This window comes from Larus michahellis, chromosome 7 (genome assembly GCF_964199755.1).
Source record: "Larus michahellis chromosome 7, bLarMic1.1, whole genome shotgun sequence".
Lineage (NCBI taxonomy): Eukaryota > Metazoa > Chordata > Aves > Charadriiformes > Laridae > Larus > Larus michahellis.
In genome coordinates, this window is record NC_133902.1 from 42,630,885 (window position 1) to 42,643,647 (window position 12,763).

At 65.2% G+C, this 12,763-nt stretch overlaps 1 protein-coding gene across 1 annotated transcript; it reads left to right on the forward strand.

Moving 5' to 3' along the window:
- The first annotated feature begins 7,046 nt into the window (after positions 1–7,046).
- DNPEP (aspartyl aminopeptidase) lies at positions 7,047–12,157 on the forward strand. The gene is made up of 15 exons (XM_074594863.1): positions 7,047–7,085; positions 7,211–7,298; positions 7,396–7,484; positions 7,569–7,682; positions 7,963–8,088; positions 8,219–8,349; positions 8,723–8,807; positions 9,274–9,381; positions 9,614–9,691; positions 10,006–10,089; positions 10,361–10,521; positions 10,662–10,701; positions 11,091–11,192; positions 11,521–11,688; positions 12,055–12,157. The coding sequence occupies exons 1-15, from the start codon at positions 7,080–7,082 to the stop codon at positions 12,103–12,105; spliced, it is 1,431 nt and encodes a 476-aa protein (XP_074450964.1). The 5' UTR covers positions 7,047–7,079; the 3' UTR covers positions 12,106–12,157.
- Positions 12,158–12,763: the final 606 nt, after the last annotated feature.

The window sequence follows — 12,763 nt, forward strand, 5'->3', positions numbered from 1 at the left end:
GGGGGGGGAAGGCCACCAGCCCCCGCCCACCACCCCTCACCTGCCCGCACCACCATGCTGTGGACCCCCAGGCAGACGATGACGATGCCCATGGACCCCCGGGCACCCCCAGACTCCGCCAGTGTATCAGCCTCCCCCCTGGCCCCCACTGTACTGCCCTGTCCCTGGGGGTGCGAGGGGAGGAAGGGGGGCAGGCTAGTGGTGAGCCCCCCAGCGCTGCCCAGACCCCCATCGGGGCGCAGTGCCATCCATGGGGGACACGGACAGACAGACAGACAGCCTGGGCTGATGCTGGGGAGAAAGCCCTTCACACCGTCACTTGAACCCCTTGAGCCAGACCCCATGTCTGATGGTCACAGTCCCCAAATTGGCCTTGAGCACCCCAAAATGCCCCGATGATGCCCTGACCCGCCCCACGGCAAGAGCACCAGGCTCAGCTCTCCATGTGGGGCCAGCCTCCAGCCCCCACACCCAGACAGGGGGCAAGGGAGCGCCCTGGGGAGGGGGTGATGCGGGGAGACCCCTGCCCTGAGAGTGCTTGTGCTGACCCACCGCCCAAACCCCCCTTTTTGATACGGGGGGGCTGAGTGCCAGCCCCGGGCTGGGCACTTTTGGGGTGCTGCTGAGTGACCCCGAGCAGGTGCTGGGTCCGAAGTGGTCCCAGTGACAGTGACGTCACCCCCCAGGTCCCCGCTCCAGCACATTCCCAAAGCAGCAGGCACCCAACCAAAATAGCCTCCCGAGCTCATATGCGTGGGACATAAGTGGTATTTATAGCCGGGGGGAGGCACCCCGTTAACTCTTCTTGCGCCAGGCGTGTGGAGACCACGGCTGGACGGGGACCCTGCCTGGAGCAGCCCCAGCCCCTCTCTGCTCCCTGTCACCCCAAGAGCAGGAGGAGGTCCCCGGGTCATCCTGGAGCACTGCAGGCTCTGCCCTGTCTCCTTTGGCTCCCCCTTGGCCCGGCACTACTTTGGGAAACAGAAAGCCCAGGTCCCCAAATCTTCCCAGAATGGGGAATGTCCCAGTTCACCCCAGGACCCTCACCGCAGTTTCCCACCTCGTGTGGGCCAGCGCAGGGCCCCCCACAGGGCCACGCACAAATCCATGCCAGCTAAAGAGGACACCCCGAGAGAGGGCGGCTCTGCTGGGGGAACCCCTCAGGGGGTTGCCCCTTGCCTGGGCAGCACCTCCTCCTCCTCAGCCCCCCCAGCACACCTGGTTACCCCCAGCTCTGCCCAAGCCGGGCTCTTTTGGCTGACATCAGCTGGCACAGCCCCAGCGCCTCTATCCCTGGAGGGGACCGATGTGCCACTGGGCACCGGGTGAGTCAGCAGCAGGAGCAGCGCTCAGCCCTGCCTGGCCCCGCACCTCCTGCACCCCCACCCCGGCTGCGACACAGATGCCAAGCAGTGCCAGGGCTTGCTCATGGCAGCACGGACATGGAAAAGGCTTGGGCTTGGCCACAGGAGCATCCTCAACTGCCCCGGCTCTGGGAGGCACTCCTGCCTGGCTGCTCCCTGCCACCTGGGGGGCCACCAAAGTTCTGGGCCCCACATCCATGCAGGCGGGCAGAGGCTTGATGCTCCACATCCCTTCTGCCACCCCCCGCAAGCCCCCCATTCCCTGATCGCCTCCTGGCCGCCTCACGTAATGCAGCAGCTTCCCGGAGGGTGCACGCTGCCTGGCGGAGCCTGCCTTTAAAAGGGAAGGTATTTCCAGATGGGTTTGTTTCATCCCAGCGCAAGGGGGGAGGGTGGAAGGAAGGGGGGCTTGTGGGGTGTGGAGGGGAGAAGATGGAAAAACAGACAGTATCCTTCCTCCTCCTGGCCCTGCTCCAGGAGCACCCTGCGCATCCCCGAGCCCCGCACGTGTGCCCTGCCTGCCCCGCCAGTGCCAGCAGGGTGCCATGCCAGCCCTTGGCTGGGGTGCAGAGGGACAGGTGGGTGCCCGCACCAGCGCGGGGGACACCAGGGGTCTGGGCCAGCAGAGTGCCAGCCATACTGCTCAGCCGTCCCTTCCCGTGACCCTATCCCACTGCCCTGACGGCTGGGGGTGTGGGGAGGATGGGTCCCCCAAGGGTGGTATGTCCAGCGGTGCTCGGCACCATGTCTCCATCCCCATCCCACAGAGCGGGTGGGTGCAAGGATGGGGTGCCCCAGGGAGGGGAAGTGTGCTCTTGGGCACTGCTGCTAGAAGGGGAAGCAGCTCAGAGGGGTTAACCAGGAGCATCCTCCTGAACCCCTTCTATGACAAGCTGTTTGAAGTGGCCTTTCCTCAGCTGCTGTGACAGCCTTCCGGGATGGCTCTGTGCACGCAGGGGCCCCACGGCAGAGAGTGGACGGATGCCTTGGACTTTCCGCAACCTCTTAGGAAAGCCCCGTCTGCACGCAGGACCTGGCGGCATGAGGAGCAGGAACCGGGGACCCTGCCAGAGTTCCATCCCAGAGACATGTCCCCAGGCACCCCATGCCAGCTGAATCCCCAGGGGCTACAAAAAGCGGAGAGCAGTGGTGCTCCCACCCTGCCGGGTCCCCTCCAGCCTCCCCAAGGCTCCATCCCAGGCCGGGATGACCCAGACTGGCAGAGCCTGGGAAGCGGCCCCCGAGCCCCCGCACTGGCCCAGCCCCAGCTCCCGCCAGGCCCTAGGATGAGGCTGCTGCCGGGAAGGAGTTGGGAACTGGAATGTCAAACAACTCCCTCCGGTCATGACATCTCCGTGAGTGAAGCCAGCTGCATCCCACGGCCGCCCCTCCTCCTCGGCCCTCCCTCCCCGCTGCTCCCCCAGGATTTAAGCAGCCCGGGGACAGCCTCCCCTGGCTGCGGGCATCTTGGGGCTTGGAGACAGGCAGGATGCGGGGACGGGGTGCTGGCCTCTCCTCAGCCCCATACCCTGCCACCGGGGCCCCTGCGCCGCCCTCATGCCTGGCCCTGGCTCAGGGGTGAGCCGAGGGATGGGAATGAAGCAGTGAGGGTGTCCATCCCCCTCCCTCCTGGCCCCTGGCCGTCTCCCTCCATCCCGCTCCTTTTACAGCCATGAGTCTTCCAGGCGCCTTTACCCTAAGAGGGAAGGACCGTGCGGCCCATTCCCCGGCGCTGACGGACCCAGGGCGCGTGCTATTGTCTAAATAGGAGATGGTTCTCCTTCCCGACATGGAATGCAGCCCAGCCTGGCCCAATGGGGTCCCAGGAGCTGGTGGGTGCCCTGCAGGCTGCAGCCCCCACCCGCTGCTCACCCCAGCTGCCCCCATGCCTTTGCCCACCCCAGGGCTCAGGGCTGACAGCATGGGCACACAGCCTGTCTGGCTACCTACAGTCCCCCACTGTGTCCCTGAGTGATGGGGATGCTAGGGATGATGGCCTGTCTCCAAGTGGCACAGGGATGCTGGGGGTACTTGGCTGCCCCCACAGCATGTGTGGATGCTGGGGGTGTCCAGCTATCCCCAGTAACATATACAGATGTTGAGGGATGTTTGCTTGCCCCCCTGGGCCTATGTAGGTCCTCAGGGTGAGTTGTTGCCCCTGTGGTCCATGAGGATGCTGGGGGTGATCTGTTGCCCCCAGTGCCATGTAGATGCTGGAGGAAACCAGCTACTTCCATGTCTGTGCAGATGCTCGAGGCTTATGCCTGCCCCCATCACTCGTCTCCAGCTAGCCCTGTGATCCATGGGGATGCTGGGGGTATTCACCCATTCCCACAGCCCAGGGGCAGGCTGGGGACATTCACCTGCCCCTATGGCCATGGGGGTGCTGTGGGTGCCTAGCTGCCCTCGCAGTCCACGTGGATGTAGGGATGACAGGCCACCCTCGTGGTCCATGAGGATGCTGGGGTGTCCGTCTACCCTCCCGCAGGCCTCGATAGCATCACCCATGCCAGTGAGATGAGGTAGCTGTTACCCGCTGCATCACTGGCGGCTCATGTAAGGCATGGTGGCCATTCGCTCAGCCTCCAGCAATGCCCGGGCAGTGACTTCACTTTCCCATGCTCAGACACGTGGGCTGGGATGGCGGGGGGAGCCACCTCGATGGGTGCCATCCCTGCACTCATCCTGGCAGGGCGGGCAGGGAGGGGGTCCGGGCAGCCTGGCAGGCAGCAGGAGAAGGGGGCGGCACTTCCTTGCAGCTCCGGCTGTGTTTACAGGCTCTGTCCTGGGCCATCTCTCCATTAACTCCTTCCAGCAGGGCTCAGCTCCATCTGCCCATCCACAGAGCCACTCACCTCCTCAGGGAACGCTTCCTGGGGCGAAGCCTGCATGGCACCCCATCCTGGGCTGCCAGGGGATGTGGGAAGGGGCACAGTGTCGCCTCCTCACCGGTCCTGCCCCTGCCTGGTACCCCTGGACACACGCATGAGCCCATGAGTGGGGTGAAAGCGCGCCGAAGAGGAGCTGGCGCCAGTTCGGGGGAGCTGCCTGGGGCTCCCTGCTGCACAGAGGGATCTGCGGGGCAAAGAGGGACGGGGACGGGAGCAGTGCCTTCCTAGGAGCACGGTGACGGGGTGGGGGGTGGCTGTGGCAGGTGCTGCGCAGCCCCCAGCATCCAGCCAGGGGTGAGTCAGAGCCCGCCCGGAAATAGCCATCGGGAGCTTTTTCTGGAAGTCCCGCTGTTCCGGGAATAGCTGCGGCATGCCAAGGCGCTGCCCTTTGCTCGCTGGGCTGGCCAAGGGCCACACCCGCCACTGTCACTCACCCCCTGCTCCGACCACCCCAGATCCAGGCACCCCCCGCTCCGGCACCCTACCCCCCCAGGAACCCATCTCCCCCAGGCACCCACATCCTGGGGGATGGGTGGCACCCACCCATTCCAGGCAGCCACCAGCTTGGGGAGCCAGGCACCCATGCTGTAAATGTCCCCAGATGTCACCCAGGCATGGCCCCAGGGATGGGCCACCCGGCAGCACCCAGCCCTCAGCTGGATGCCTGCAGCAGCAAGGGGGACTGATGCTTGCAGGAGGAGCGGGGGGATGGCTGCCTGGCACCCATGTCCCTTCAGCAGGAGGGACATCGTGGTCCAGCTCCAAGATGGGGTGCTGGGTGTCTGCTCCCGGCTTGGTCCTGTCTTGGCGGGGCGCTGGCCCTATGTTTTCCTGTGGTGGCTGTGGTTGACATGGAGACCCTCCAGCTGTCTGCTCGCGGGGTGCCAGGCGGTGGGGGTGCTCATTGCCTTTTGAGGGGGGGGAGAGTCAGGTGCTGGTGCCTGGAAGCATAAATCCAGGGCTGTCATGAGCTCCCGGCACGGCAGGTCCTAGGGTCAGGGGCAGCAGGACCGCCAGTTTCCAGTCCCCAGAACACGGATGGAGTCTCAGGCTAACAGGGTGCCCACGTTGGTGACTCAGGAGCTGGGAATCCAGCTGGCACCGAGCACATGTGTCCCATGCACTGCTCAACAGGCTGCCACGTCCCTCCTAAGACCTCACACCCATCATCGGGAAGACACAGGATCCTGCTGGAAAATGATGCACGAGCACTGAAGGAAACCCAAAACCCCACTGCCGCACCCAGTCCATGCAGGGGACCCAGGCAAGGGCAGGAGCCACCCCGATCCATGCCAGGCCCAGGGGTCTCAACCCATAGATGTGCCCAGACTGTGTCCCCACCGGGGCTGGCAGGCAGCTGGGGTCCACCCCACCACCGTGCCAACTCCCAGCACCCCAATGCAGCGCTGTCACTCAGTGACATTGGTCCCCAACGTGGCAGCAAGGGCTTGTGCCTTGTTTTCCGTGAAGGCTGGGCAGTGCCAAGGCAGGGGAGCAGCAATGATGTGGGGGGGAGGGGTGCAGCTTGGCTTACACCAGTGACTCAACCCAGAGGCACCCAGCCTTTGGGAAGCACGTGTGTTCTCCTGAGAACTTGCACCCCTGGGGAGCTGCGGGCCAAGCCCTGTTTTGGGGGTGCCCCTAATCACCCAGTGTCCAGCGTTGGGGCACCCCAGGGCAGCACTGTGTGACCATCCCTGGGGAGCCCATCCCTGCCCCTTGGCTCCCCCTCCAGCCCTTCCCAGCTGCGTCCAGCTTCCACCCACCCAGCCCCCAGCTCTGCCCTGGCTTTGGCAGGCACCAGGTTTGCCTGGCCCTTGACCAGAGTGCGGGGTGCAGGGTGTGGATTGTGGCGTGCAGGGTGCAGGGTGTGGATTCCATGGAGTGGGGTGCATGGTTAGGGATGCAGGGTGCGAGGTGCATGGTGTAGGGTACACGGCGCAGGGTGCCGGGTGTGGATTTTCAGTGTGCAGGGTGTGGATTGGAGGGTGCGAGGTGTAGGGTGCAGGGTGCATGATTGTGGATTCTGTGGTGTTGGGCGCATGGTTTGGGATGCAGGGTGCGAGGTGCATGCTGTGGGGTGCCGGGTGTGGATTTGCAAGGTGCGGGGTGTGGATTTTCAGGCTATGGGGTGCAGGTGTATATTGTGGGGTGCAGGGTGTGCATTGTGAGGTGTAGGGTGCAGGGTGTGTATTGCAGGGTGCAGGTAGTGTATTGTGGGGTGCAGAGTGCATGGGTGTGGATTCCATGGTGCGGGGTGCATGGTTCGGGACGCTGGGTGCGAGGTGCATGCTGCGGGGTGCAGGGTGTGGATTACAGGATGCAGGGTGCGGGGTGTGTATTTTCAGGCGGTGGGGTGCAGGGTGTGTATTGTGGGGTGCAGGGTGCATGGCGCGCGTGTGTGTGTGTGTGTGTATTATGGGGTGGGTATTGCAGGGTGCAGGGCGTGTATTGTGGGGTGCAGGCTGCATGGGTGTGGATCCCATGGTGTGCGGTGCATGGTTCGGGATGCAGAACGTGTGGCGTGTGGGGCGGGGCGCAGGGTGCGGGTTTGCGGGGTGCAGGATGTGGACTGCGGGGTGCAGGGCGCGAGGTGGAGGGTGCAAGGAGCAGGGAACTTGATGCGGGCTGCAGGGTGTGGATTTGCAGGGCGCGGGGCGTGCACTCTGGGGTGCGGGGTGCGGAGCGTGGATTGCGGGGCGCGGATTTGCGGGGCGCGGGGTCCAGAGGGCGGGGTGAGCACTGCCGGGCCGCCCGGCAGCGTTCCTCCGCGCCAGCAGGGGGCGCGCTGCCGGTGGCGGCGGGGCGGGGCGCGGCGGCGGCCATGCAGGTACCGGGCGGGCGGGAGCGGGGCTAGCGAGGTTGGGGGCGGGGGGGTGGTCCCCGGGCCCGCGGTGGGGTCCCGGCCCGGGGGAGGGGTGTGTGCGCGCTGTCCGGTGACGGCGGTGCCCGCAGGCGGCGGCGCAGGGCTCGAAGCAGGCCGCGCAGGCGGCGGCGCAGGAGCTGGTGAAGTTCGTGAACCGGAGCCCTTCGCCCTACCACGGTGAGGAGCCGCCCGGCCCCTTCCCCTTCCCTTCCCCGGCCCTCCGCTCGGCGCGGACCCCCCTGACGGCTCTTTCCCCCCCCCCCCCGCCCCGCAGTGGTGGCCGAGTGCCGCAGCCGGCTGCTGCAGGCCGGCTTCCAGGAGCTGAAGGAGACGGAGCACTGGGAGGTGCGGCCGGCGCAGAAGGTGAGCCCGGAGGGGCGGCGGGGGCACCCTCGGCCCGGCCCGGCCGGCCCGCCCTCCCTCACCCCTGCCCCTCTCTGCCCCCAGTACTTCATCACCAGGAACTTCTCCACCCTCATCGCCTTCGCCGTTGGCGGCCAGTACCAGCCCGGGAATGGATTCAGCCTGCTGGGGGCCCACACCGACAGCCCCTGCCTGAGGGTAAGGGCGGCCAGCCGGGCACCTTCCCCTCCAGTTTCGCTCCACAAGCTCCAGGGAGTTTACCCTGGCTTCCCTCTGTGCCCCCAGTCCGTACACTTCCCAGACCACCACACATGCTGACCCCCGCCATTGCTCCACCTGCTGCCGTCCCCTCTGTGTCTCCTGTCCCACAAAGCACCTCGCTGGCAGGGTTGGCGATGAGAGCCTGGGTGTCCTCTGCCCAGTCCCCACCAATTACCCGGTCCCTGGGGCTCTGCAGTGACCCCCTGCTCTTGCCCAGGTGAAGCGTCGCTCTAAGCGAGGGCAGGTGGGCACGGTGCAGGTCGGTGTGGAGACCTATGGAGGGGGCATCTGGAACACGTGGTTCGACCGTGACCTCACCGTGGCCGGGAGGGTGATCATAAAGGTGAGCCTGATTTGGGACAGGCATGGCGGGCTAGCTGTGTGCCCCCGGTGCTGGGTCTGTGACTCCCACCCAGAGTGGGACCTACTGCAGCCTCTCAGCCCTGGCCCCAGCAGTCCTCCTTGTGTTTCAGGACCCGGCCACGGGGCGCCTGGAGCAGCGCCTGGTACGTGTGGAGCGGCCCATCCTCCGCATTCCCCACCTGGCCATCCATCTGCAGCGCAGCATCAATGAGAACTTCGGGCCCAACACCGAGCACCACCTGTAAGGCCTGGCTCGGCCCCGACCCCTGGCCAGCCCTCAGGAGGGCTGGGACCCAGCTGGAGCGGTGCCCAGCCTCAGCTCTCTCCCTTTGGCAGCTGCTCAGCGCAGTTGGGAGGTCTGCAATGGCTCTTCTTAGCCCCAGAGAGTCCTCCCAGGAGGTGTTTTCACGCTTGGGACTTGGTAAAGGACACTGGGGTGCCCTGAGGTTCCACAATAGATCTGTGCTTGAAATGTTGTGTGTCCTTGCTCCATTCGACATGGCAGTCACTCCCCGGAGGAGCAAGGCGGGCACCCCAGGAAGGGTTGGTTGTGTGTGACCCAAGCAGGAGAGGTGAGCAAAGCCCTGGGAGCTGACAGCACCGTCTCCACACAGGGTTCCCATTCTGGCCACTGCTGTGCAGGAGGAGCTGGAAAAGGAGGTGCTCATGGAGGCCACACCTTGCAGTGCTGCAGCCCAGGTGAGCCACATGCCAGGGACTAGCAGGGGCACTTACTAGGACCTCACACTTGTCACCTTTGATCTCCAGTCCTCAGGGACCTGCCAGCAGGTTCCCCTTCTTCCTATGGACTGCTGGTAACCTTCCACTCTGCCCCAGAGCTGTGTATATGACACGTCTACTCAGCCGTCTCTCTGTTCTCACCCTGGTCTGCAGCCATCCTACAGAAGGGGGTGCAGCCCCCATAAAGCTCTCAGTCTCTCTGGAGTTGCAGGGCAAGGAGGGGGGATCGCACAGGGGGCAGAGACCCCCTTGCTACGCCCTGTGAATGGTCCTGTGTGAGTTGGGGGCTTGAACACGGGATGTGTTAGTAGGGGGGAGGACCGTGCCAACATGAATGGGGTGTGGGATGGCTCTGCCAGGGGGAACAGGGAGTTTCCCCTGCCATCCACTGCCGGCTCTGCCCACAGCTCTGCTTTCTTGCCAGGCGGAGCGACACAGCCCTGTCCTCCTTTCCCTGCTCTGCCCCCAGCTGGGGGTGAAACCAGAGCAGATTGTGGAGCTGGAATTATGCCTGGCGGATACACAGCCAGCGGTGAGTAAGAGCAGGAACCTCCCTCTGCCTGCACACAGCCTGCGGGCTGGCACTGCACAGGTTCTACCTGGCATGCTTCCCCTGCCTGGGGCATGCCAGGGCTGGGAGCTGAGCAGAATGAGAGGAGGCAGCTCCTGAGGGGCAGATTTGAGGGGACTGGCATTTGAGGGGGGACCCAGTGGCAGGTACTTTTTGGTGACCCAAAGCTTGTGCTCTGGCTCTCTGCCTGCAGACGCTGGGAGGTGCCTTCGACGAGTTCATCTTCTCTCCACGCCTGGACAACCTGCACAGCTGCTACTGCGCCCTGCAGGTGAGCAGGAGGGGGAAAGGAGCCTGGGGTCACAGCATGGCCCCTGGGAGCCCCAGCTTGGCTTGGTGGTGCTGGGCTCCTATGGGATGAGTCGGACTTGTTGGAGGATCTGGGGTAGGATGGGGGCTGCTGCCCCCTTTGCGGGGTATATGGGGTTCCCAGCAGCTCGCAGGGGTGTCTCCTCCTCTTGCTGGACAATGTCTGTGCCTACAGCTCCCTTCCTTAGTGCTTTGGGCTCTCCTGGGGAAATTCCTGCTGGTTTCCTGGGATGGGGTGGCACTCAAGCTGGTGTCCTTTCCCCTCTAACCCTGCAGGCCTTGATTGACTCGTGCGCGGCACCCTCCTCCCTCTCCCAGGAGCCCAACGTGCGACTCATTGCGCTCTACGACAACGAGGAGGTGAGCAAGACACACAGCCATGGGGTGGCGGCACACGGAGGGGCTCCGTGTTCTTTGCTCTCCCACAGCCGTGCCTAGCAGGAGGCAGATCCCAGGCCCCATCAAGGATTTGCTTACCCCCCTGCAGAGCATGGCCCAGGCAGTGGGTGGGGAGCACTGGTGCAGTTGGAAGCTGCTCTGCCGGCTTTGGGGAGCCTCCTGTCTCTCAACCGGCCCCTCTGGTGCGGGGGGATTGCGCCATGTGGGTCGCACTGATGGTGGTCCCTGGCAGGTAGGATCAGAGAGTGCGCAGGGTGCGGAGTCCTTGCTGACGGAGCTGGTGCTGCGCCGGATCTCGGCATCGCCACATAACCTGACAGCCTTTGAGGAGGCCGTGGCCAAGTCCTACATGATCAGTGCTGATATGGCCCACGCTGTGCACCCTAACTACGTGTGAGTAGTCTCAGCAGTGCCGCAGCCCTGACAGCTGGGGGAATGCATCCCTGTAATTCCCTAGGGAGTACAGGCAAGACATTCCTTGTTGTGGCAGGGAGGGAGGGCTGCAGCATGAAACTCCTGCTTCTCTTTTGCAGGGACAAGCATGAGGAGAATCATCGTCCAGCCTTCCACAAGGTGAGGGCAGCCTTCTGCTTTGGGCTGGGATGGCAGCTGTCCGTCTGTCCTGCAGCGCTGTGAAAAACCCAGCCGCTCCCTGGAGCACCGTCCTGGGCTGCAACTCAATGGCACTCAAATGGGAGACCTTTGCCCTGCAGCACAATTTATCCGTGACACACATCTGGTGTTAATCACTTGGGACTACAGCCTTGTCTCTGGAGCCCTCCTCTGCTCTGAGCTGGGGTTGTCCCTATAGCAGGGCTGTCCCCGTCCCCACAGATCACTTGGGGAGGGGAGAATAGACTAGTGGGTTGGGGCGGGATGGCGTTGGCTGGGCACGGGTGTTTCCAGAGCCACCGGCTATCCCCGGTGCCAATGGCGGGCCGGTGGTGCCTTCCCTTGTGCAGGGCCCCGTCATCAAAGTGAACAGCAACCAGCGCTACGCCTCCACGGCTGTCACCGAGGCAGTCATCCGGGACATCGCTGCACGTGTGGGTGTCCCTCTGCAGGTGAGTGGGGCTGGGTGAGCCCTCCGTGAACGTTACCAGCTTGGGCTGCAGCTGTGTTCCAGAGAGGGGGCCTGTACCAGACTCCCACCCCTCAGTTACCATGTCCAGCCCGACCAGGGTGCTGCTCCGGGGCTCCAGCTCCAGGGCTGCCTCAGGGAGCAGGCTGGGGAAGAGGAGGGAACGGCCTGGCCTGAGCGTGTCCCATCTCTGGGGTGTTTTGTGCTGTGGCTTGGGGATGGTGCTGTTTCCCTATCCCAGGTTGCCTCCCTTCAGGCCCGGGAGGCTGTGGGGCAGTGTGGGGAGGTGCTGAGGCCCTGTCCCATTGCAGGAGTTCATGGTGCGCAACGACACGCCCTGCGGCACCACCATCGGTCCCATCCTGGCCTCCCGCTTGGGGCTGCGTGTGCTGGATATCGGCTGCCCACAGCTGGCCATGCACTCCATCCGGGAGATGTGCTGCACCTCGGGGGTGCTCCAGAGCATCACCCTCTTCAAGGTGAGCCCCGTGCCCCTTGTCCCGCACCAAAGCCTCCTCCCTGCTGCTCCACATCCCCGTGTCCCCATCCAGCCCCTGCCTTGAGGCTGAGCCTGGCCATCCCTCCCCCGGGCTCCCCCTCCCTCTGGAGCAGCACAGGTACCGGCTGCTTCCGGAGCTGCCCCCTCGCATCTCAGCCTTCCCTGGCGACTGCCATCCCCAAATGGTTCCTATGGCAACCAGCGCCAGCCTTGAGTCAGTGATGAGTTACTATGGCGACGCGGTCCTGCGCTCTGCAAGAGTAGCTGCCTGCCGTGACGCCATGGGGAGCTGCTGCCTGTCCCCCAGCGCTGCCCTGGCCCACCCTGACATCTTGTCTCCTTCCAGGGCTTCTTCGAGCTCCTGCCGGCGGTCAGCAGCAGCCTGGTGGTCGACTGAGCGCGGCGGGGAGGGGGCGCAGCCCCGGGGCCATTAAAGCATCTCTGCTTCACCAGCGAGTGGTCCATGAGCGGGGCTGGGGGCTGGGGATGGGTATGGACGGACCTGGGGCCTCCCACCCATGCTCTCCCCTGGGGCCAGGACCGGTTCCCTTCTGTGCTGTGTTGGGTGGGGGGTTACTGGGGGGTCCCAGCTAACAGGCAGACCATGGCTCTGCCCCCTGGGGACAGCTAGGGGGAGGATGGCGTGGTCCTCAGGGGAGCAAGGTGGGGGCTGCGCCTGCCCTGCCGTGGCCGGGGGCCTGCTGCTGGGTCCCACTGGCCCCAGAGCAGCCGCTGGGTCCCGCCGGGGCTGGGGACGTTCCCCTCCCGCCCCCCTCCCGCCCCCCTCCCGCTCCCCTCCCGCTCCCCTCCCGCTCCCCTCCCGCCCTTCCCGCGGCGGGGCTGTGAGGGTGTGGCCCACTGCTCGCTGCTCATTGGCCTGCGCTCAAGGGCGTGCCCCGCTCCGCAGCCAGTGGGGCCGCAGGGCTGGGAAGGGGCGGGCTGTGATTGGCGGAGGCGCTGCCGGCGCGGTGGCACACCCCCGGGGGGGCGTGGCTCGCCTCCAGGGAGGCTGCGATTGGCGCGGCACTCGGCCGCCTGCCCCTGGGGGCGTGCGC

Excerpts from the sequence above, each read along its gene's own strand:
- DNPEP (XM_074594863.1), top strand. Across the intron at positions 7,299-7,395 it reads GAGCCCTTCGCCCTACCACG|TGGTGGCCGAGTGCCGCAGC; the intron begins GTGAGGAGCCGC and ends CCCGCCCCGCAG. Across the intron at positions 10,702-11,090 it reads ATCGTCCAGCCTTCCACAAG|GGCCCCGTCATCAAAGTGAA; the intron begins GTGAGGGCAGCC and ends TCCCTTGTGCAG.